The sequence below is a fragment of the Oryctolagus cuniculus genome, chromosome 8 (assembly GCF_964237555.1).
Source record: "Oryctolagus cuniculus chromosome 8, mOryCun1.1, whole genome shotgun sequence".
Classification (NCBI taxonomy): domain Eukaryota; kingdom Metazoa; phylum Chordata; class Mammalia; order Lagomorpha; family Leporidae; genus Oryctolagus; species Oryctolagus cuniculus.
The window spans coordinates 117935836-117959110 of NC_091439.1; the positions used below are offsets into that span (position 1 = coordinate 117935836).

At 64.7% G+C, this 23275-nt stretch overlaps 2 protein-coding genes across 7 annotated transcripts in view; both read right to left on the reverse strand.

Annotated features, from left to right (window-relative positions):
- The window catches only part of KBTBD11 (kelch repeat and BTB domain containing 11), a 29632-nt gene extending 9205 nt beyond the window's left edge, over positions 1–20427 (reverse strand). The window contains exon 1 of one of the 3 annotated variants that reach the window (XM_051838787.2): positions 19500–20427. The gene's annotated coding sequence lies outside the window, so the exon portion shown is untranslated. Of the gene's footprint in view, positions 1–10004; positions 10227–10251; positions 11302–19499 lie in introns of those variants that run through there. The other 2 variants (XM_051838786.2, XM_051838788.2) reach the window with 2 other exon arrangements.
- Positions 20428–21356: 929 nt separating this feature from the next.
- ARHGEF10 (Rho guanine nucleotide exchange factor 10) overlaps positions 21357–23275 on the reverse strand; it is a 117705-nt gene continuing 115786 nt past the window's right edge. For all 4 annotated transcript variants that reach the window (XM_070047238.1, XM_070047239.1, XM_070047237.1 and 1 more), the window contains exon 28: positions 21357–22862. In XM_070047238.1, the coding sequence (XP_069903339.1) occupies positions 22381–22862 (482 nt within the window). In that variant the 3' untranslated portion in view covers positions 21357–22380. The remainder of the gene's footprint in view (positions 22863–23275) is intronic.

Consider the following 23275-nt stretch of genomic DNA (forward strand, 5'->3'; position numbering starts at 1 on the left):
AAAAGAAACGGAGCCGCCATCCGAAGGGTGAGTGGACTCGTGGACATGCACTGTGTGCCGGGTGCTTCCCCGGGGTCCTTCCCAGCAGCGCCCAAGCCGCCGGCTCCCAACGCGGCCTGGAAGCAGCGCTTCTCCGGGCCCAGACAGACTGAGCATCCGGGCACTGCAGCACCAATGCTCGCCTCCTCACCGTGCTGTGCCGACTCCATGCCGGCCCACAGCCCATGGGCGTCCCCGGCCCGACCCTGGGAACTTGAGTCGTGGCCTGACACAGTTGGCGGAAGTAAAATTCGGGAGAATTCCCAGAGGCAGGTCTCGTCCTGCCCAGAACCTACCTCTCGCAGTGGCCCCGCCTCCCCAGCCACCACTTAGGGGGCACCTGGCCTGGGCCACTGCTGCCGGCCAGGACAGCTGGGCAGGCTCACTTCCCAGTCGCACAGGGCAGCCCCTCCAGGCCCCGCCCGGCAGGAGAAGGCCTGAGCTCAGCGCCGGGCGTGTCGTTTCTCAAACAGGCAGGAGGGAAACGCGGGACGGGACCAGGAAGGAAGGGAGAGCACCTTAACTGGTGTCCTGGGTGCACAGCAGCCTCTGCAGAGGAGTGAATGAATGAGTGAATGAATGAATGAATGAGTTACCCAGGAAAAGGACAGGTAGGGACAGCACCAGACAAAACCGTGCAACGGCGTGTTGTCACTGAGGTATGACGCCCTCACATGTCTGCTTCGTCCAAAGGTTCAGAGGTCACCTCTGGATTTGTCTTGGAGATAGGACTATGATCTCTGTAACTATGCTGAGTTTCCGTAGTTCCTAAAATAATTGGTTTAAAAATTGCTAAATCCATGCATAGTTTTTTTTAATATAGTTTTTTTTTTTTTTTTTTTTTTTTTTTTTTTTTTTTTGACAGGCAGAGTGGACAGTGAGAGAGAGAGACAGAGAGAGAAAGGTCTTCCTTTGCCGTTGGTTCACCCTCCAATGGCCGCCGCTGCAGCCGGCGCACCGCGCTGATCCTGGCAGGAGCCAGGAGCCAGGTGCTTTTCCTGGTCTCCCATGGGGTGCAGGGCCCAAGCACCTGGGCCATCCTCCACTGCACTCCCTGGCCATAGCAGAGAGCTGGCCTGGAAGAGGGGCAACCGGGACAGAATCCGGCGCCCCAACCGGGACTAGAACCCGGTGTGCCGGCGCCGCTAGGCGGAGGATTAGCCTATTGAGCCACGGCGCCGGCTAATATAGTTTTCATAACTAAAAAGGATTTATTGATTTATTCAAGAAGCAGAGGTAGAGAGGGTGAGATCTTCCATCTGCTGGTCCACTCCCCAATGGCTGCAACACGCAGCCAGGACCTAGGAGCTTCTTCCAGGTCTCCCACGTGGGTGCAGGGCCCAAGCACTCAGGCCATTCCTGCTGTTTTCCCAGTGCATCAGCAGGGAGCTGGATTGGAAGTGGAGAAGCCCGGAGGGGACCTGGTGCCCATGTGGATGCCCGTGTTGTAAGCAACAGCTTTACCTGCTACACCACAATGCCAGCCCCAAATAACTGCTTGTATATAAAAAGTTGTAGACTTTTCATGTACAAACCAACTTTAAAAATAGTCTTAACTATCTAAAGAATGAAAGTAAGAATAGGGTCTAGGAGGTTTTTGTATTTTCTTTGTACATTTTTTCCCATCATAAACAGGTATGGTTTCTATGGTTCCATTCCTAAATTACTCGGCACTCTCTCCGGCCACGTCTGCCTCCCACACCACCTGCTGGCTGGGGCAGCACAGCCACGGCAGCTCCAGGCCCGTCCCCGAGCCCACTGCCCGTGGCCTCCCTCTGCTGTGGGGCACCCGGGAGGCTCAGGCCAAGACCCACTCATCTGTTCTGCGCTGGGTGCAGCGGGGTGCACGCCACATCCCTCACCTGTCCCCAGACAGCCCAGGGAGGTGTCCAGGGGCGACGAGGTTCCCCTTGTCCCTCTCCAGGCTGGGGTGCGGGACGGCCGTGGCCAGAGCACCTTTCAGAAGGGGTGGGGTTAAAACACTCAGGGCCAGGGTTTGGCGCGGGGCTCAGACGCCGCTTGGGCTGCACACAGCCCACACCGAGCGCCTGGGCCCAAGTTCCGGCTCCCGCTTCCTGTTGCCGTGCATGCTGGGAAGAAGCACATGCTGACTTGGGTTCTTGGGTCCCTGCCACCATGAGGAAGACCTGCCTTGGGATCCAGTTCCTGGATTCAGCCTGGCTCTTGGCTTCCCTGAGACTCACCAGCCCTGGGCCCGCCCGCCCACCAGCTGCTCTGAGATGCACCATGCCCCTCCCTGCCACGCCCCTGTGCTGCGCCTGGGGGTGGTGCCACCCCGGGAGACACACCGCCTGCTCCTGCCCGCCCTGCACACACGCTGGGCCTGTGGTCTGCAGCATAAGGACCGCATGGGCCGGGGCCAGGCTCACGCTGGGGGCACCTCAGCCTGCAGGTCTGTGGGGGAGAAAGGGCCCTGCCTAGGGATGCCAGGAGCTGGAATGCGGGGGAAGCCTGGGTTCAGTAAGGAACCTCACACGTGTGTGAAAAGCTAAGACCCGCAGCCCACACTGCAGTGCCTGGCATCCGGTGTCACCCTGGGCGGCCGTGGGGACGGCTCAAGCACTCAGGTGCCTGCCACTGACACGGGAGACCTGGATGGAGTTCCTGACTCCTGGCTTTGGCCTGGCCCAGCCCCAGGTGTTGCCAGCATTTGGAGAACCAACCAGCAGATGGGAACGTCTCTCTGCAGCCTCACTGCTGGCCAGAGCCAGCGTGAATGGAGCTCCCTCTTCGGAAACAGGCGTGAGCCTGGCAGGGAAGCCCAGCACCCTGGGAACCCGCGGAGCTCGGCTGGAACCCGCACGGCACAGCTCCCAGCGGAGAGGCCGTCACAGACGGTGAGCTTCCACCCCGAGGACAGCAGAACCCCCAGGAAGAGCCCGGACGGCGCCTCCATGGCAGTGAGGACCAGTCTCGCCCCCGCAGTCGCACCCCCGGAGCAGCACTGTCCTGACTCCGTGACGGGCGGCAAGCTGCTGTCAGAGAAGACCCGGCCAAGCTGGCCAGGGACCAAGCCAGCGCCCGCTGCCTCCCACCCATCCCCGGAGCTCTCAACACGCCGCTTCAGCAACGCCACAGGCCACTGGCCACGTGGACGGGGGGGTACCCCGTGGTCAGGACCCAGGAGTGCTCAGCTGTAACTGCAGCACCCGTAAGGACCACACTCCCGGCCCAGGCCCACAGCGGATGCAGCCTTAGCTGCCGGGAGGGCGCCGAGGTGGCAGGCAGAGCAGCTGGGTCACAGGTGTCCGGCTGGACGCCGGGGCGGCGGAAGCCTGCCGAGCAGACTGCCTGCTGCGTTCAGCTGTGGGTTTGTTCCAGTTCAGCAGTGCTGGGACCCGAGGCGCTGTGCCTCACATCTCCACGGCGTACCTTGGCACACAGCCGCCGCCGTCACCGCACTGGGGGCAGGAGGGGCGTGCACCACGGCACAGGGCGGTGGGGTCCAGCCCAGTCCACTGCGTCACTGCCCCACCTCCCGGTGTCACAACACCGTCCAAGCCACAAAGGGCTGGGAGAAGAGCAGGTGGAAGTGAATCTGTTCACCACGTCGGACGGGAACTTGGTGAGGCGTCCACCCTTGCGGCGGCTCCGATCGCAACGTCAGGATTCAGCCAACACCCCACTCGTGGTCAGACTCCGGAGAGCGCCACACACGGCACGGAACTGTCCTGAACCTCGTGGCTGTGAGATCCAGCTCTGAGCGATGTCCTGGGCAGCTTCTCTCAACCGTTTAGAATTCTATTCATTTTCATTTTATTGGAAAGGCGGAGAAAGAAGAGAGCCATCCTGCATCCACCAGTTCACGTCCCACACGCCCACGACAGCCAGGGCTGCGCCAGGTCGAAGCCAGGGCCAGGAACCCCACCCGGGCCTCCCAGGCACACAGCAGCAGGCAGCTGGGTGGAGGGCAGGGCCAGACTGGAACCCAGCACTCTGATGCGGGCCGTGGGCATCCCCCGCAGGGTCGCACCGGCCCGGCTTCACCCCACGAAGCAGATCTGTTTTGTGACTCCCCGAAAACAAGACCGAGCATCCCATCAATGACAGGCAGCTGCAGCCTGAATAAACCAGTTTGCACAGCTATCCGTCGGCTCCCTTTGATTCTTCCTCGCTGGCCAGTGGGGAGGGACACTCGGGCGCTCATCTGCTCGCTGACTGGCAGATGTGCAAACTCGGCGCTCCTGCAAGGAGCAGACGGGGCAGGGCAGGCACCGGAGGCCCAGCCAGCGCCGGCCGTGAGCCTACACCTGTCCTAGCGGAGGTACCGCCCCTCGCCGGGGCACAAGGATCTCACACAACAGATGCACGCTCCCAAGGGCTCACGGGAAACCCAAGTGAAAGCTGGCTTCATGTTGGTGCCAAAACTTGAAACCTGTGCCTACAGGAGTCTTCGGAAAGTTCATGGAGAGTGTCTATGCATGCATTTCCCATTTTTGTAGCAAAATAAACTTACCTTTAATTCCGTTCTCCCATGCATGTTTTGAAGTGCCATCAGATGTACATTTTCAACATTAAGACGACAGCTACATGGGGTGTGCCTTGTTCGGCGGGGAGGACGACGTGGGCGGGCGGGTGGGCCCGGAGGGGCTGCCACCGGCACTCACTGGAGAGGAAGGAGCTGGAGTGGCTGCCCCAGGCTCCGAGTCACGGGCTTCCGAGGCCAGGATTTGCAGCAGACAGCACAATGACTGCTCAACCCTGGGGGCACGTGTGTGGTGACACTGCTTCTGTTGGAGACTTTACGCACAGGATTGTGCCGCAGCGGCAGTGGCTGCCGTGGCCCAAGGTGGGCCCCACAGTCTCGAGCATGTAGAGCTAACCGCCAGGGACGAAGCGCCGACACCAGACGCTGCAGCCGGCCTGCATGGAGGGAAGTCCACGGGAAGTCAGGCTGTGGAGCTGCTACAGCTCCAAGGCTGTGCAAGGTCACCTCCAGCCGCGGCAGATGGCCAGCCGGCCCCCTGTAGCCGTCGCACCTGCCCACTTGCCACAGCCCGTGCCTTGGAAGGCGGCCAGCAACCCGAGTCCTTCGCCCGACGCCCTAACTCGAGTGCCTCAGCCCTGCCGCCGACTCATCAGAGCTGTCGGCCCGGCTCCCAGAGGCCAGTGTCCAGCAACTGACACTTCCTGTCCATACCAGCAGGGAGGGATGTGAGCAGGAGCCAGACTGCAGCCAGGGGCGGGCTTCTGCCTGCAGGACGCCAGCGAAGCCACTCACGTCCCACAGCAGTCTCTGGGTTCCACGGCAACGTCAGCTCCCTCCCGACGTGTTTCCTGCTAAGGCAGGCCTGGGGGCACAGGGATGGCTAAGTGGTGGGGACCTGGTGGGGTTCCCAGCTCCAGGCTGCCCCGCCCCAGCTGCTGCAGGTACTTAGGAGTGGGAATGCTCTCTCCCTCTCTTGCTCGCTCCAATACCAGCTGCACAGAGCCACATTTCCTCTCTGCTGTGCCTGATACGAGGCTGGGAGGAGAGAACAGGGAGACGGCGGGATTTATCCAACTCAAGTGCATCCTGTCCCCTCAGCCAGCGGGGCGAGCGGACGCGAGGGAGCCGGCCGCCGCGAGCGCTGATCCTTCACGCTGGCTCTGAAGCGGGGGTACCAACACCAGTGCACTCCTGAGCAGGAAGACAAGTCTGCAACCAGCGCGCCTGCTTCAGGGTCCTGGCGTGGATGCCGAAGCTGTGCCTGTGCCGATGCCTCGAGGCTGACGCCGCTGTCCGTGCACACCCCTGGACGACTAACCGGGCCCTACGTGTTGACCGTGGGAGGCTGACGCTGTGGCCGCCAGGGTGGGGCATGGCTTGGCCTCACAGACTGCACCGGGAACCAAGGACCCGGCCCTCGCAAACACCCCCAGAGGGCCCCCAGGTCCACAGGCTGCGGCTTGTGTGGGTCACGCCCGATTCCCGGACAGGCCGGCTGCAGTCTCGCCATGCAGACCTTCCAAGGAGCCCCAGGAGAGAGGGAGGACCCCGCAGGGCCCGAGACGGTTCCAGCAGCACAGCAGCAGGGCCAGGTCTGCACGGCTGCCTCAGCACAGGGTCACGCGCCTCCGGCCTTCGCCCTCGAGCTCCTGGCAATGCACCCTGGCCACAATGGACACAAGCTCCAGCGCTGGGAGCCAGCCCGGGGTGTGCATCCCTCCGTGACTGCCGCCTTCTCCCGCAGGTAGCCCCGTCCGGCCACGGCCACGGCCGCCACCTCAGACACAAGAGCCTGACATCAAAAAGGGGGCTGCTCCCTGGGGACCCTTCATCAAAGCACACGCCGGCCCCCGAAGCCAGCAGCGAGTGACAGCAGCAGCCGCTGAACCCGTGCACGCAGGTGCTCCTGCGCACAGCGGGGGCCGTGCCCGGACACCGTGTCCTCCAAGTGGGCCTCATCCGCTGTCACCGTGCCCACTCCCACTTGTGCTGGTGTGGGAGTGGCTTTGTCTGCCGCAGGCACGCCAGCAGCGCCATGGAAAAGGTGCGGTATGCTCAAGGTAATTGCACAGGATGGACCAGCTCAGTAAATGGACCAGCTACCGAAAGGATGCGAGCAGGCCCTGGGCGCCCAGGCTGCCACGGGCGTGACGTGGCCAGGAAAGCACTCAGCTGCAAACAGAGCAGGAGGAGGAGGGATGCGAAGCCAGGGCCTGGCTGAGAGCAGTGGGGGAGGAGGCACCTGGGAGTTGGGGCTGCGCCCCCTCCCGCCTGCCTCCCGTTTCCCTCTCCCTGAACGGCTTATGGTGGTTAGTTTTACGGGCGTCTGGGCAGGCCGCAGTCCCCACGGATTGGTCAGACCGCAGCCTGAGCATCTGTGTGACGGTGAAGACAAGACCAGCAGCGGAGTCGGCAGACCCTGCACCGAGCAGCTCATCCTCCACGCGGGGGCCTCACCCCACCTGCCGCAGGGGTCAGGAGGAGGAGACCAGGCGTCCCACGGCACAGCCAGAGGCTCCAGATGCCTGCGGCTTAGTCTGCTTCCTGTCACCATAATGGAGTCGGAGCAGGGGGCTGGTGACCAGAGCTCCCAGTTCTGAGGCTGGGACAGCCAAGAGCGCTGCCCTGGCCTCTGCCCGTGTGGTCCCCTCCCACGGTGCTGAGCCAGCGACCACGGCCATCACGGCCCCTGCTGACCTACAGGCCCCTGGTCTCCAGGCTGTGGCCCAGCCCCCTCGCTCCATCTCTCCCCCGCTCCGCCCAACCCAGCACATGCACACCTTGCTTCGGGGAAGCCGGCCCCTGGCTGTCCACTGGGTGTGGGGCAGGGGTTGCTTCTCCGTGGTGTGAGGTCCTCACGGGGACAGAACAAGCTGTCCTGCAGGACTGGTGGCCGAGGAGGCTCCCCAACACGTGGCTTCAACAGAGCACCTCACCCTGCGGCCCAGGCCCAGTGCCACGGCGGGCAGGAGGGCGGCGAGCGTGGGGTCAGAGGCCAGGCAGGGGCAGGGCTGCTGTCGCCAGCTCGGGGAGGGGACCCAGTGTGAGTCCCCAGGCTCCTCCCAAGGCCGGCAGGCTTCCACCCTCCACTTGCTCAGGCCCTCCCCGCGGCTGGGAGTCAACACGGACGGCCAGCTGTAGCCCACCACCACCGATGGCAAGAGGCCCAGGGGCTCCCCGTGGCTCCAGCCCCGCCGAGAACCCGCGAGGTGCAGCAGGACACCGGCTCCCTGAGAGCAAGACAAACATTGTTTGCGGCCACCAGTGCCCAGAACAAGGGTCTCTTTGATCACGGTGGGTACCGTGGGCTACATCCCACGGCAAGGAGGAGCCCCCGAGGGTCCAGCGCCACAGGACGCGTGGGTTCTGACCACGGCAGCTGCCCCACTGAGAGCAATCAGGACACACCTCACCTCGCCGGCACCCGGCTCTTTGCTTTCCCAACACTCCATCTGCATCCTGCCCTGTGGCAAGTTCACTTGGTGATGGCGAGAGCTCAGCTCTGTGGAGATTAACCCCGGGCCAGCAAGCCCTGAAGCGTGAGGCTCTGTCGACTTCCGGAACACCAGTGCTGACCGCACCCGCTGACCGGAGCGGAATCCAGCCGCCCACGTGCCGCAGTGCTGGGGGGCCCCTTGCTGCCCTGAGCCACAGGGCCCTGCTCAGGACGCCCCCGCCGTGCCCCGAGCCCCTGCCTGCTCTCAGGCCTCGGGGTGCCTTAGCCACGTTTCCACAGGAGATCATTCTTGCCCTTGCAGGAGCACCCACACGATCACAGGTTAAAGCCATTCGGGGCGCCGTTGTGTGCTGGCACCCAGGGCCTAGGGACTGTGCCTGGCCCACAGCGGTCACCCCGTAGATATCCACGTGTGACCCATCCAACGGAACCTGCACGAGATGTGCACCGGTTTTGCTTTCCAGGGCTCCGGTTATTTTATTAGAATATCGTTCCTGGCAGGAGCCACCGTGCTGTTGGCCAAAGAGGAGCTCCTGTAAGTTTTAATTTTATTGTAAAAGTTGTTCACTGTTAAGTCTTTGCAAATATGTGCCAGGTGCCAACACTATAATTTCAGCATAATTGTGGTGACTTCTAGGGCACTGACAAACTCAAGGCCACAGTGGAGACAGAATCCCTGAACTGCCGGGTCACCAGCAGAGGACGTGGGCGGTCCAGAGGGCTCAGGGGACCTCTGCAGCCCCCTCCTCCGCGCCCCCCACCACAGCCCTGGAGCTCCTAAGTCATTCCAGATTGAGCACAGCTATGATTACCGACCAGTTTAAGCTGCTGGCATCTACAAACGCTGAAATTCGATCCCAGACAGAGGCGGTGGCCGGGGCTCCAGGGTGCCTTTGTTCCCGGTGCTGGGCAGCAGTGAGCCCGATGAGGCTGCAGGCCGCCCTGGCTGTCCCACCACCCCTGCGGCGACCCCCGCCGGGACAGGGGGCGGAACGCCTGGGAAAGCCACGTCTGCAGGATGCACCTTCGAGGTGGTGGGTCAGAGGTGGCCAACACGGGGGAGGGAGCTTGCCCTGCTTCAGCCCTGGTCTAAGGTCCACCGTGACCCCAAGCCCAAGCCCAGAAACCCTAACCAAAGCACTTAGGCAGTTTCCACATGGCTTCCTCAAGACCTGGCCTGAAAACCGCGGAGCCCGGAGTGCACAGGGGCCCTCGGAGCCTCGGGCACGACTCGGGGCCGCGCTCGGACAGCGGCGCCCACGGGGTCCCGACCAGGCTCCCCGGGGGCTGCGAGTGCAGCAGAGCGGGGCGCGCCGCGCCCACAGCGAGCGAGCAGGGGCTCCCGCGCCGTCCGCCCCCTTCCCGCCCCCGCAGAACCCGGGGGAGGGGGCAGCAGCGGGCCGTGCGGTTTGTCTGGGGCCTCCGCTACGATTCCGGGCGCGGCTGGGGGGTCCCCCGGCGGGGAGGCAGGGGGAGGCCACGGAGTCAGCTCCGCCCCCGTCTGTCTGGGATGGCGGCGCGGGCTGGGCTGGACGCAGGGTCTCCATCTGAATACGGGTCATTCTCCCGATTCCCCCGCTCGCCCGCCCGCCCACCCACAGTGATGCTGGCGCTTTCGAGCGCCGCCGCCAGGGCTCTGGGGGCTGGACGCGCGCGAGTGCGGGCCCCAGACACCCCCGACCCCGGCACCCGGGCGCTCCGAGAGCGAGGGGCAGGGGCGCGGCGCCGCCTCCGCACGAACCTCCAGCCCTCGCTCCCTTCCCGGGGCCCCAAGTCTGGGAGAAGCCGGGTTCCCGCGGCCCCCGCCCGGCCCCCACGCCCGCCGGGCCGCAGCCGCTGGGGAACGCGGGCGGCTCGGCACGGCCACCACGGGCGCAGCGGCGCGTCGTCCCGGGGCGCCGGGGCCTTGGGAGACCCCGCACGGCCTTCGCCCCGCCGGCCGCCAGAGCAGGGCCCCCTCCCCCAGCAAGGCCATGCCCCTTGGAGCAGCGGCCCCTGGCTTTCATCCTCGGCCTCCAGGGGCGACCGCCACTGCCCTCCCCCGGGGCCCACCCCTACCTCGCCGCTCTGCGCTCTCCCTCCACCCCGGCGCCCACCCGAGCCCGCGACGCGCGGCCGGGCCGGTGGTCCGTCGCGCGCATGCGCCCGGGCCTCTTCCCGCGCACCTGTGCGAGCGCGGGGCAGTGCGCGGGCCTTCGTGGCGCACCTGTGTGAGCGCCCGCGGCCGGGGTGCTGCCCGCGCACCTGTGAGCGCGCCGGGCTCCTCGCGCGCGCCGGGCCCGACCGCGGGGCCCCGGGCACTCACCGCGTCCGCCGAGGCCGCGCCGGGGCCGAGCGCTCCGAGGGGCGCGCGCGGGAGCCCGGGTCGGGGGGCGGCGCGGCGCGGGGGTGGCTGCTGTGGGGCGCGCGTGCACTCGCAGCGTCGCCCCCGGGCCGAGCGCGCCGCCAGGCCAGAATCTGCCGAGAGGCTGTGGCGACCCAGCGGGCTTCCCGGCCGGCGCCGCGCACTCCGCCCGCCCGCCCGCCTGCTCCGGCGCTCGGCGGTTAACCCTTTCTCGTGCGGAAGCTCCTGGGCACCGAGGGCGGGCGCCCCCTGCAAGCGTGAGCCCTCCGGACTGTCTGCGTGGCCGCGGACAGGTGCTCGCGCAAGAAGGAGGTGTGGTGTTTGTCTTCGCCAAAGTAAAGCGAGTGCGTGGTGGACGTCTTCAGGGATCTGGACTTAGTCTGGGGTGACCCCCTGCCCTCGTCCTTATGGATTCCAGGACACGGAAGTGGACGCCAAGTGGGCATTTTCCTGAGGATCTGCGGGCTCGAGGCCTGGACCCGGGCAGCGCCTCTGACCCAGGCTGCTTCCTGCCGGGTACTGCTGAAAAAGCCTGGCCCCCCCAAGAGGGGATGCAAGGGAAAAAGGTGTTGTGCAAATTGATGGCCAGAGCACCAGGAGCCCGGAGAATCCCGCCTTCTCTTCCCGGCTTTGGCGGTCTGCGGCCTGGCCCCAGAGCGAGCCTGCGGCGGCCAGCACCGGGACCCCCCGCGGACTCCTTTCTCCACATTTGCAGGAGCACCCCTGACGCCAGGATCTGCGCGAGAAGGCAGAAACGGAGCCAGCTGTCAATCAACTGTGCAGAAACAAACCCTCTGGGCTTAAACATTCTTATTTTTGCTGCATTGTTCAGTTTTCAGCACAGACATTTCAGGGCTTGGGTGGGAAACACTGGCAGCTCCCGAGCCGCGGTGGGAAGTGTGGGTCCCCAACAGCTTCCAGAAGCCAGACCAGAGCCTGAGGCTCCCTCACCCACCCCTGAGACCCGGGCCCTGGCCCAGGCTGCCTCCCTCACCCACCCCCGAGACCCGGGCCCTGGCCCAGGCTGCCTCCCTCACCCACCCCCGAGATCCGGGCCCTGGCCCAGGCTGCCTCCATCACCCACCCCCGAGACCCGGGCCCTGGCCCAGGCTGGCCTCCCTCACCCACCCCTGAGACCGGGCCCTGGCCCAGGCTGCCTCCCTCACCCACCACTGAGACCCGGGCCCTGGCCCAGGCTGGCCTCCCTCACCCACCCCTGAGACCGGGCCCTGGCCCAGGCTGCCTCCCTCACCCACCCCTGAGACCCGGGCCCTGGCCCCGGCTGCCTCCCTCACCCACCCCCGAGACCCAGGCCCTGGCCCAGGCTGCCTCCCTCACCCACCCCTGAGACCCGGGCCCTGGCCCCGGCTGCCCCTCACCTACCCCTGAGACCCGGGCCCTGGCCCAGGCTGCCTCCCTCACCCACCCCTGAGACCCGGGCCCTGGCCCCGGCTGCCTCCCTTAGCCAAGGCCACTGCCGCAGCAGACTGGGAGCAGGGCTCTGTCTTGCCGACACTGTGCCAGCTTCTGGAGATGGGGAGCGTGTCCTGGCCACCTGCACCCCACCCCCACACACCTGTGGACTTACAATGCCCAAAGCACCGGAGGTTCTCAGCAGATAGCTACCGAGTGGGTGGGAAAGCCAAGGGACGCACCCTCCCCACCCTCTCGCAGATGGGGATGTGCAGGCCCCCCCGCCCCCGCCAGGCTCGAGCACTTCAGGGGTTTGTCTGTAAACCCGAGCGGAGCATTCAGAGCGTCCCCGGGCGCCGTCCTGCCGAGAAGCAGGCCACCCATCTTAGAGAGCAAACGTCTCTCCAGGTGACAGTGTTCCACGACGTGGCTTCCCTGGGCTCCGGTAGCCGTGGAGACGTGTGGGAACATCACGGTGCGAGACTGCCCCTCGGGATGGGCACCAAGCTTGCCCGACTCTCCAGAGAGGGCCAGGGGTCCAGGCTCAGAGGTCAGAACTCCCCTGGAGCCGTGGAGGCACAGGAGCTCCGCCAAGCTCAGGGTGTGCGGTGCTCAGCGTGGAGAGCGAGACACCCGACCACGCTGCCGGGTACCTACACCGGGGTCGGACCGCAGGACACCTGCCATGCCCTCCGCGGTGTCCCTTCTGTCCTTGCCACTCTTGGGGTGCTGAGCAAACGTGTTTTGGCCTCTGCACCCCTGCAGAGCACTGGGGCTCCCCAAGACGTGGGGGCCTGTCTCGCGCCACGGCACCCCTCCCAGGAGAGCCGGCGGGCACACCGCCCTTGAAGGTGCAGGATGCCGCCCTCACGCCACACAGCAGATACCCCTGTGCGCTCAGCAGCCCCTCCCCCGGGCAGCCGCCCTGCAGTAACTCTCAGGAAAGGAGCCGAGTGCGATAAAGCACTTGCAGTTTCTTTCAAGGAAAAAACCTTTAGCACCTGTGTGGTGGTTCTGACACAGTGTTCCCCGGTTCAGACCGTATTGCAGCAGTCAGGTCGCTCCGCCGCACGCCTGGTCCCTGCCAGGGCTGCTCCCGCAGTGCGCGTGGCCTCGGCGTGCTCTGGCGTGAACGCGAAGCCCCGCGTGCTGCAGGCCAGTGCCCGAGACCCCTGCCCTCGAGACCCCCGCCTGTTAGTTCTTGTCTGTCAGTGCTGATTCCAGGGGCAGGCATGGCCGCACAGCAAGTCCAGTGCTGCTAGCGACACTGGCATCCCAGGTTGGCGTACCGACTCGAACCCCGGCTACTCTGTCCTGAAGCTCCCTGCCAGTGTGCCCGGGAAAGCACCGGAAGATGACCCAAGTGCCTGGGCAACTGGGATGGGGATCCTGGCTCCTGGCTCCTGGCTCCTGGCTCCTGGCTCCTGGCTCCTGGCTTTGGCCCCAGCCCAGACCTTCTGCCCTCTCTCTCCCTGCCCTCCCTCTCTCGGCCACTTTCACATGAAGAAATAAATCTTTTCTTTAAAAATGGCTATTGCAGGGCCCACGCTGTGGCTCGGTAGCTAAGCCTCTGCCCGCAATGTTTATCAGTGCCGGTTCGAGTCCCGGCTGCTCCTCTTCCCATCCAGCTCTCTGCTATGGCCTGGGAAAGCAGTAGAAGATGGCCCAAGTCCTTGGGCCCTTGCTTCTGCAAGGGAGACGGGGAAGAAGCTCCTGGCTCTTGGATTCGGATCAGCTCAGCTCCGGCTGTTGTGGCCAACTGGGGAGTGAGCAGCAGATGGAAGACCTTTCTCCCTTTCTCTCTCTCTCCCTCCCTCCCTCTCTCCCTCCCTCTCTCTCTGCAACTCTACCTCTCAAATAAATAAACAAATCTTTCTTTAAAAATGCCTATTGCTGGCACACACATGCTGGCCAGGGGCTCGGGGGCTTTCTGGGAGTTCCACTTCCCCAGCGGGCCTCGGCAGGAGGAAGTTCTGCCCAGGACTTGCTGAACAAACACACCAGGACTGCGCGCCCTCCCTCCGCGTCCTCCGCCGTGGCTTCCCTCGGAGAGCAGGGACTGCCAGCCGCCAGGCGTAGTCTTGCGGAGTGAAAAGGTCTGGCAGGCACTGAATGGCGGTTAGTTCATCCTTGCTAACGCCGCTCAATGCTACGTGGGAAAACACACAGGAAGTTAACTGTAGCTGTGAGTTTGAGGAGTCCTCGAGGCCTGCATGGTAACTGGGGCACGTTACCGGCAACCCAATGTGGTTTTGTGCAGGTCCCTCCGTGCGTCCACCCACAGGGCATCTGTGGTCCTGCATGCGGCCTGCGGCTGGCAGTTGTGTGCGTCTGCAGCTGAGAGCACACGGCCCAGTGTAGCGCAGCTCGTTCACGCTGGGGACGGGGGCTCCAGAGCTGTCTAACCCGAAGCCCCAGCGCAGTCGACCCTCCCCATGGAGGCCCACCTGCAGATGGAGGCGGCCCCTCTCCCAGGAGGCCCACGCTGACCCAGCCGGAGCCAGCACCCTCACAGTTCTCACAGTGCAGTCCCCCCCACACACTGGAAAGGCCTCGTGCCACGAGTGGAAAGTGGACCACGGAGCTCGAGTGGCCCCATGAGCTCTGCCCCTTGGAGTCGCTTGCGGCACCTGAAATGCAGGAACCCGAGTTTGGGGTTGGGTGCCCCCGCGCGCCTGGGCTCCAGTGGGTGACAGAGGCAGGAGTGGAACACCAGGAAGGAGGGAGCCCCTCAGAGCCAGGGCACCTGGCAGCCGCATGGACTGTTCTGCACCATGCAGCGCCAGGCGGACGGGACACATCCAAACACAAGCCTGGTCTGCAAAGACACTGATCTCCCGGACGCAACACAGCAACAGCAGGGCCGACTTCCCCGGGCCGAGTACTTAGCGCAGGTCTGAACGGCGAACCCCCAGAGGCAGAAAAGCAACCAATCCTTCATCAGGGCACATTCCTGCGGACCTCACCGTGAGGGTGCCGTGGGCGGGATCGCGTCCCTGTAGCAAGGGAGTCCGCGGTCCCTGCCGTCCACCTCTGCAGAGGGGCTGTGGGGGCAGCCCTAATCCCCGGGGACCCGGGTCCTCACGGGAAATGGAGATCCGGACCCAGACTCGGCTGAGCCCAGGCGGCGGCGGAGCCCACGCAGGGCAGGCGGCCCAGCTGTAGCCGGAGTGGTCAGCTAGTGGCCAGCTCCCAACATCGCCCTCTGGGCAGGGACCCATGGCGGCTTTGTCCTGAAGGGACCGAGGCCTATAGCATGCTCAGAGGAGGCACAAGGCCTGGTGTGGCCCCAAGAGATCTCAGGGCCGGGCGGGCACAGCTGGGACTTCCCTCCACACTGCCTCCTGCGGAATTAGGCAACACACTTAAAAAAAAAAAAAAAGAAAAAAAACTAAGTTTTCATGAGTGTAAATATTTGAAAATGGTCTCGTAACTACTTCTGGCCATGTAAGCGGAAATCAAACTGCCTGCCAACAGACCCGGGACCCTGAGCAGTGGCCTCATCTCCCTGCTGCTGTCCGGGACCCACGCCACGCTGCAGGGCCGGGCTCAACAGCACTGCCGCTGCCCCGCTGCCCCGCCGTCCCTGCAGAACCCCGCCCGCTCCGACCCTGTGCTAAGGAGGTGGCCCAGTTCCCCCGGCCTCGGCTCCAGCGACAGGGAAGTGGGCAGCGTGGGCTCCGTGAGGCACCCGGCCACTTCCTCCCTCGCTGCCCCAGGTTGCTGGTTCTCTAGCGGGAGGCCCAGGAGGGGAGGGGTAAGCAGAGCAGGGCCGCCCAAGGCCTGGTCTCCCTCCAGCCCGAGCCTGGAGCCGCCTGATCCTGCCCGCTCAGAGCAGGGCGGAGCTGCCCTCCTGTTCCCTGCTACCCCCCCCCCCCCCGCGACTCTTGCTGCTCCCACCTGAGCCAGCGGGGGCCTGCTTCTGCCCCGGGCTCACACCTCACACACAGCCCGGGCCTAACTGCTCACAGCTCACACACAGCCCGGGCCTAACTGCTCACAGCTCACACACAGCTGGGCTTGGCTTCTGAGGGCCCCCTCTTCCCAGGGAGCGTCTCCCAGCCCCCACCGCCCCAAGCACCCCAGGACTCTGTAGCCACCACCCTCTGCTCCAAACGCACACACATACCTCGCAGCCCCCACACCTGTGCTGCCGGGGAAGGGCTCCTCTGACCACTTCACCCCATCCCAGCACGGGTGTGTGTCCCCAACTACAGACACACGGCCCCCCACTGCAGGCACATGGCCCCACTGCAGGCACAGGGTCCCCCACTGCAGGCACACGGCCCCACTGCAGGCACACAGCCCCCCACTGCAGGCACACGGCCCCACTGCAGGCACACAGCCTCCCACTGCAGGCACACGGCCCCACTGCAGACACACGGCCCCCCACTGCAGGCACAGGGTCACCCCACTGCAGGCACACGGCCCCCCTACTGCAGGCACAGGGTCCCCCCACTGCAGACACACGGCCCCACTGCAGGCACACAGCCCCCCACTGCAGGCACACGGCCCTCCCACTGCAGGCACATGGCCCCCCCACTGCAGGCACACGGCCCCCCACTGCAGGCACACAGCCTCCCACTGCAGGCACACAGCCCCCCATTGCAGGCACACGGCCCCCCACTGCAGGCACAGGGTCACCCCACTGCAGGCACACGGCCCCACTGCAGGCACACAGCCTCCCACTGCAGGCACACAGCCTCCCACTGCAGGCACACGGCCCCACTGCAGACACACGGCCCCCCACTGCAGGCACAGGGTCACCCCACTGCAGGCACACGGCCCCCCACTGCAGACATACAGCCCCCCCACTGCAGGCACACGGCCCCCCACTGCAGGCACACAGCCCCACTGTAGACACACGGCCCCCCCACTGCAGACACACGGCCCCCCATTGCAGGCACACGGCCCCACTGCAGACATACGCCCCCCTCCATTGCAGGCACACAGCCCCCACTACAGACACACGGCCCCCCACTGCAGGCACAGGGTCTGCTGCCACTGCCGGCTTCTGTCTGTCCCTCAACAGTGCAGGTGTGTGTCCGCAAGCCGGCTGGCCCCTCTAGCGCCCACCCAGGTGCCTCCTGTGCAGGGAGCCGCCTCTGGCACAGTGCTGGCAGGCAGCTGAGTTTGCAGCTGCACGGTGGTCCCCACCTGACGCCCTAGGGAAGACGACAGGGACTCAGCCCCCAGCCGCTCATCCGTGCTCTCCCCTGGGCTGGGCACAAAAAGTCCACTGGGCATTTTGTGAACTCTGCTCCAGGGCTCCTCACCACCCCCGCACTAAGCCCCCCAGCCCCGCCCCTGCAAGGATCAGCCAGGCTTCTGCACACCTGAGCTGTAGCGGGGCCTCCAGCCCAGGAGCCTGGGGTCAGGACCCCCCAGCACAGCCTCGTGGGCCTGGAGGACGCAGCCACTCAGGCCGGTGTTTCAGCACCTGCTGCTCATCCCCGTTGAGTCCTGGGGTGCCACTGCGCCGGCAGGGCCTGGCAGGGCGCAGGAGCTGGTGGGCGGGCTTGGGTGGGATCCACGGCCCCCAGTCCTGTGGGCTGCACATCACAGACGAGGTGGGGACAGAGACCAGCCGGGCAGTGCCTGTGTCCACCCCTGCAGTCACCTCCCTCACCCCGGCCCCTCGCTGGAGGACCAGGCTGCCTGGGCCCCCGGGGGCTGGGAGTGGGCACTGCACTGCCACAGGCAGAGCTGCTGGCCTGGGGCGTCCCGCGCCCTGCTGCTTGGGGGGCCCAGTGCTCCTGGGCGGGCTCCCCTGTGGCACGTTTCACCTGCAGCACGCGCCAGCCCCCCATGGCCGATGGCCATCCTGACAAGCACACATGCGACGCTGGCTTTGAACGAATGTTGCACGCTGGTCCTGGCTCTCGCCTCTGTCTGCACAGCCTCCTGCCTGACCCCCTGCCTCACTTGCATTCAGAGCCCGAGGCCTCACACCCCCTCTGGGGCTGGGGAGGTCCCAGCGACCAGGAATGGGGACACCCACCCCTTGGGGCTATCGCTCCGCCCATCCTGGGGAGGGGGTTAGACCGCTGCTTACAGCACACACATCCCATGCAGGAGGGCTGGTTCCAGTCCCGGCTGCTCTGCTCCCCATCCAGCCCCCTGCCACCATGACTGGGAAGCACCAGATGATGGCCCAAGCGCTTGGGACCTTGCTACCCTCGTGGGAGGCCAGGATGGGGCTCTTGGCCCCCGGCTTCCGCCTGGTCCTGGCTATTGTGGCCATTTGGGGAATGAACCAGGAGATGGAAGATCTCTGTCTGTCTCTCTCTCTCTCTCTGTTGCTGTGCCTTTGCCTTTCAAATCAATCAATCAATCTATAAAAATGAAAATGGGGGGGGGTGCGTGTGGGAGAAGACGGAGCACAGCGGTGGGTCAGGGCCTTGGGGAAGAGGCCCTGCCGCCTGGCTGTGCTCTGTGGCCCCGGGCAGGTGGGCAGGACACACGTGTTGAGAGCATGGGCCCATTACTGGGAATCCGGGCACACCTAGAGCAGTCGTGGCTGTGCAGTCCCCGGAAGTCCCAGCTGCCGGTTCCTAACAGGAGCCGTGTGCTGGGCACGGTGTCCAGGCCCCTCCACCAGCCACCTCATCCACGTCCTCTGCCAGCCTTGTTCACCTGCTGCTACCAGACGGCAGCCCTGCGGCTTAGGGAGGCGGCGTGCGTGGCCCATGTCACCCCGAGTCCAGAGCGGGGGTCTGGGGTTCCACACTTGTTCAGTGCCCCGCGTGTGTCTCTCAAGAGCTCCGTGGAGGGAACACTCAGAGGCAAACAGGCGTAGGTGCTGGGGCCGGTTCTGCCTCACCCTGCGGCCGCCCTGTCGAGCAGCCCCGGGCCCGCAGAGGCTGGGCCGGAGAGCTGGAGGCTCCGACGGTGGGACGCCCACCACGCCAACAGCCTGCAGCGAGGCGTTCGGCGTGAAAATCTGGACACGCATATGCTGGGTTGCCGCAAATAGCGTCCATTCAGTGTGTACTGACAGGGAGCCCTTCTCTCTGTGTGTTGGCACGGAGAACCCACGCCCCTGGGTGTGACGTCACAGCGCGGCTGGCTGCCCGAGAACAGGGTGACTACACCGGTGCTCCCGTGTGGGCCCCGGAGCCTGCATTTCACCACCGAAACCGGAACAGCCGCGCTGAAAGGAGGCCGCTGAGACCTGTGCGTTCAGGAATGGCACAGGGATCCCGTGTGCTCACGACACCGAAGACAGCAGTCAGCGGTTCTCCACAGAAGAAAACAAACATGGACCCTCCCACATGCACCAGCTGGACCCAGGCTCTGGCCTCGGCTGCCCCTGCTCACCTCCCGCCCGCCCAGCGGCTCCCGGCCCACTGGCAGCCGACAACGTCCCCAGACCGTGCCAGACATCTCCTGGCTGGGGTGGGGCGGCCCGCCGTGCCGAGACCCCTCCCTGAACGGGAGGATTACAGACAGAGCGGGAGCCCCTGCTGCACCAAAGCTCAATGGAAATTAGGACTGGGCCCAGCAGCGCCCCTCCCTCAGCGGACAGGAGCCCCGCACCATCTGTCCCCCTTCCCTGCCGGGAGGGGCCCTGTCCCCTGTCCCCAGCGCTGGCCCTGGGAGTCTGCCTTCCCACTTCCCGCGCGCTCCTGAGAGGTCCTGGCTCCCTGGTGCCGCCCCCTCCCGCCAGCCCCCCGCCCCCGAGGGGCTGTGTCCAAAGGCTGTGGCCAAGGAGACCAGGCAGGAGCAGGCCAGCAGCCACAGACCCCGCAGCCCCTCTGCGGCTCAGGCCTGGTGCCCTGCACCCCGACACTCACCAGCGATTCCCCGGGCGCCTCCTGGTCTCAGTGTGGGGACGCCAAGCAGCCACTCCAGCTCCCTCTCCCAGACGTCATCTGGATTCCAAGCAGAGGCAGCTGGGAGTACATGAGCCACGGGACGCAGGACCCCGGGCCCTGGACGGCGACCGCCGAGTCAGAGGACCCAGCCCCGACCCTGGCCTGGGCTGCAGCCTCCTGTGGGTGTGTGCTGTGCCCGGGCTGGGTGCCGCGGAGGGCAGCTGTGCCATCCTGGCCGCGCCAGGGCCCTCCAGAGGGTCTCGGTCCCAGCCCCCCCCACCTCTGCGACCTCCACCCCGGCGACCTCACTGTGGTAAACTCCAGGAAGGACGGCTGCTGGCCCACACCCCGGGGTCCTGCTGGCTGCCCGGAAGGCGCTGCAGCCAGGGCGAGGAGCAGCTTCTAGCAGCCCGGGCTGAGTCACCCTTGGCAAGACTCCCGCCCGCCCGCCCAGAGTCACGCTGTGCCCATCTGCCCACACAGTGCAGCCGCCACCTGCCCTGCAGCCTTGAGGGAGATCCCCCAGGGCAGGGGCGCGGCCCCCCAGGAGGGGCCGGGGCGAGGACCCCCTCTTCCAGGAGAGGACAGGGGACTCCCAGCTGGGCGCCCAGCACTAGGGCCGTCTCGCCCGAGGCAGGCACAGGTGCCACCCACTGCAGGCCCACAGGCAGCACAGGCTCCGTGGGGCCCTGGGAAGGAGGGGTGTGTGTGTGGATGTGCGTGTGTGGATGTGCATGTATGTGTGTGTACGTGTACGTATATGTGCATAAGTGTGTCTGAGTGTGTGTTTATGTACATGTGTGTATGTGTAAGTCTATGAGTGTATGTGCATATGTGTGCATGGGTGTGTATAGGTGTGAGTGTATGGTGTGTATGTGTATTTATGTATGAGTGTGTACAGGTGACTGTATGTGGGTATTAATGTGTGTATGTGTATGTCTGTGGGCACGTGTATTAATGTATGTGCATGAGTGTGTGTAGATGTATATATGTATGTGTGTGTATATGTGTGTGTAAGTATTCTATGAGTGTATGTGTATATATGTGTATGTGTGTATGAGGGTGTATGTACTTGTGTGAGAGTATGAGTGTGTATGTGTGTATGAATGCGTGTACTAATGTGTATATGAGTCTGTGTAAGTGTGTGTGTCTGAGTCTGTATAAATATGTGTGTATTAATGTTGTGTGTACTAATGTGTGTGAGTGTGGGGGACGTGGGCCCATCAGTCCCCTCACCAGCGTGCTGGGTGTCTGCCCTCCTGTGGTTGGTTAGCCACCACGCGGGAGAGCCCAGGGCTCCACGTAGGGTACAGCGTGTGAAGTTTCCATCCAAGGCCAGCTCTCGGCCTCTGTCCTACCCTGGGCCGGCACCAAGCTGTGGTCAGTGCGGGTTGTCCCTGATCCAGCGCACAGACTGTCCATTCCACAGCAGGAGTCCCCGCTGGACGCCACCTCCAGGCTGGCCCCTCTGGTTGTCCTGGCTCCCCAAGGTGGCTGTGAGAGGGATGGCCAGCACGTGGGTCCCACTCTGCCCACCCCGGCATGATCCACCGTGTGGGAACATGGCTGCCCACCGGGCTTCCGTTCTCAGCTAACCCGGCGTCTCCCCCATCTCCGCAGATGAGCAGTCAGCCCGGGTCCCGCGAAACCCTGCAGTCCCAGGATTTCATCTGGCGCTCACTCAGCAGTCTCTCAGAGGACTCTGGACGCCCGGGGGCATCCCCGTGTCACAAAGTGGCGCCGTGGCCTCTGAAGGGGCCGGTCAGGTGCCCCGCTCCCCGGCAGGCTGCGGTGGCCCTCGGCGTGTGGTGGGGAAAAAGGCAGCTCACCGCTGTATTTTCAATACAAAGGCTTTATTTGTGAGCTACGGCAGCGGCTAGGAGTCCACGGGAGCTCGGGAGGCTGTCGCTCACACGGGGCGGGCACGCGGCTTAGCCCACGCTCGGCGAAGTCACAGCATTAGCGGTTTGGTCTCCAAAGTGCTGCGTCCTTTATTTCTGGAATGCCTGTGCCAGGCGTCGCCTGCTCTCACTGCAGGAAGCACAACCTTGCCCTGGAACCGTGGGCGGGCCACGGTGGACGCAGACCGCGACCTGCGTGTGGGCAGGGAGGGCAGCGGCCGGCACGAGGGCTGCCCGCATCAGCAGGCGCAGGAGCACTGAGCACCGGGCACCGTCACTGCCTGCTGCCCGCCACGCGGCCACCTGCGTGTTTCCAGAGGGGCTCAGTCCAGGCAGCCCCGCCCTGGGTGCACGCCTCACCCGGCGTCCACAGCGCGAGTTTTGGTCAGAGCAAACGTTCTTTAAGAGAAAGATACTGGCTAAAACATGAACTGTTAACTTCTTAATAGAAAAATGCGATTTAAAAATGCTACTTGTTAACATTTACAGCAGACACAGTTTATCACTTTGGGAAACCAAGCTCCCTTCCCACAGCAAATCGCGCGAGTTTCCGGCCTTTTACAGTTGTTACAGGTTCAGCTCTGTAATTTAAACTATGGAACATAAATACCAGTAGCGAACCTGAAGCTGATACAATTGTTTTAGAAACTGTGAATCGATTCCTATGCTACGGAATTCGCTGCCTCGCAGGCCCTCCAGGTCACATGACACAGGAACAGGACTCCCGGACAGCCACAGCGGCTCCGAGGGGCGTGGTCTGTTCCCAGGGCGCAGCAGCCACGCAGGCCTCCGCCTTCTTCCAGGCCCCTGCACTGAGCTGTGCGTGCAGAGGAGGAGCGGGGAGCCCCACAGAGCCCCTGCGGCCATATTGCACGTATCCCCCAGAACCGCGTCTTACCGGCCCCCAGCACACCCTGGGCAGCCCCGAGGCGAGCTGAGGCCAGGCGTGGCCGTGTCACCTACACGCCCAGCAGGGGGATCTGCCAGACCATCACGGACGACACGGGCTCCTCCTGGGTGGGCGGCCTGGCCTTCCGGTGCACCCGCCGGTGGCCCTGGCCCCCGCACACCACCAGCGCTGAGCTGGCCCTGGCCCTCCTCCCTCGCCTGGCTCTGCTCCTCGGGCAGAGGGCGGGGCCCTGCAGGAGGTCCTCCGACCTGTGCTCCAGGGAGCTGGAGCCCTGGGACAGGCTCAGGGAGCCGGAGGACGAGGACGCGTCGCTCCCCTGGGTCAGGGACCCCGCAGACTCCCCCAGCCACACTGCCGCCTCAGGCCCGGCCCCCTCGCTGGGGGGCGCCTCCTTGGGGTCCTCCTCTTGAGGCTCGCGGCCGGGAGGCGGGCTGTCCCTCGCACCGTCCTTGTCCCGCTTGTGTGAAGCCGTGGCCGTAACGATGAACTTGACAGGACCGCTGTGTGCATGGTAGGAGACCATGCCTCTTCCTGAGGGGCAGCAATGGGACAGTGAGACACGGGGCACCCGCTCCAACCCGGGGCCCCCAGCGCGCGTGCCTCCAGGGTATGCTCCGTGCGCTTTTGGTTTATTTCAAGAAAGCCTCAGAAGCGGGCATCTGCAAGGCACGCCCGGGCCTCCCGCACCACATCTCGGCCCGATACCCACGCTGTGTTTCCGAAGGAGGGACAGTGTTTTCCCACGCTCCGCGAGCAGTGCCTTCCCACGTGCTCGGGAAACAAACTGAATTCTCCTAAGTCTCCGTTCTTGGAAATCTAAGCCTGCAACGTGTCAGGTTTTAGATCAAGATGCCTAAGTTATCAGTAGCTTCCTGTCAGTGTTCACTAAAAAAGGGTGCAGGAGCTTAGCACAATTCCGCGGTCTCAGCTAAAATGAGCACTTC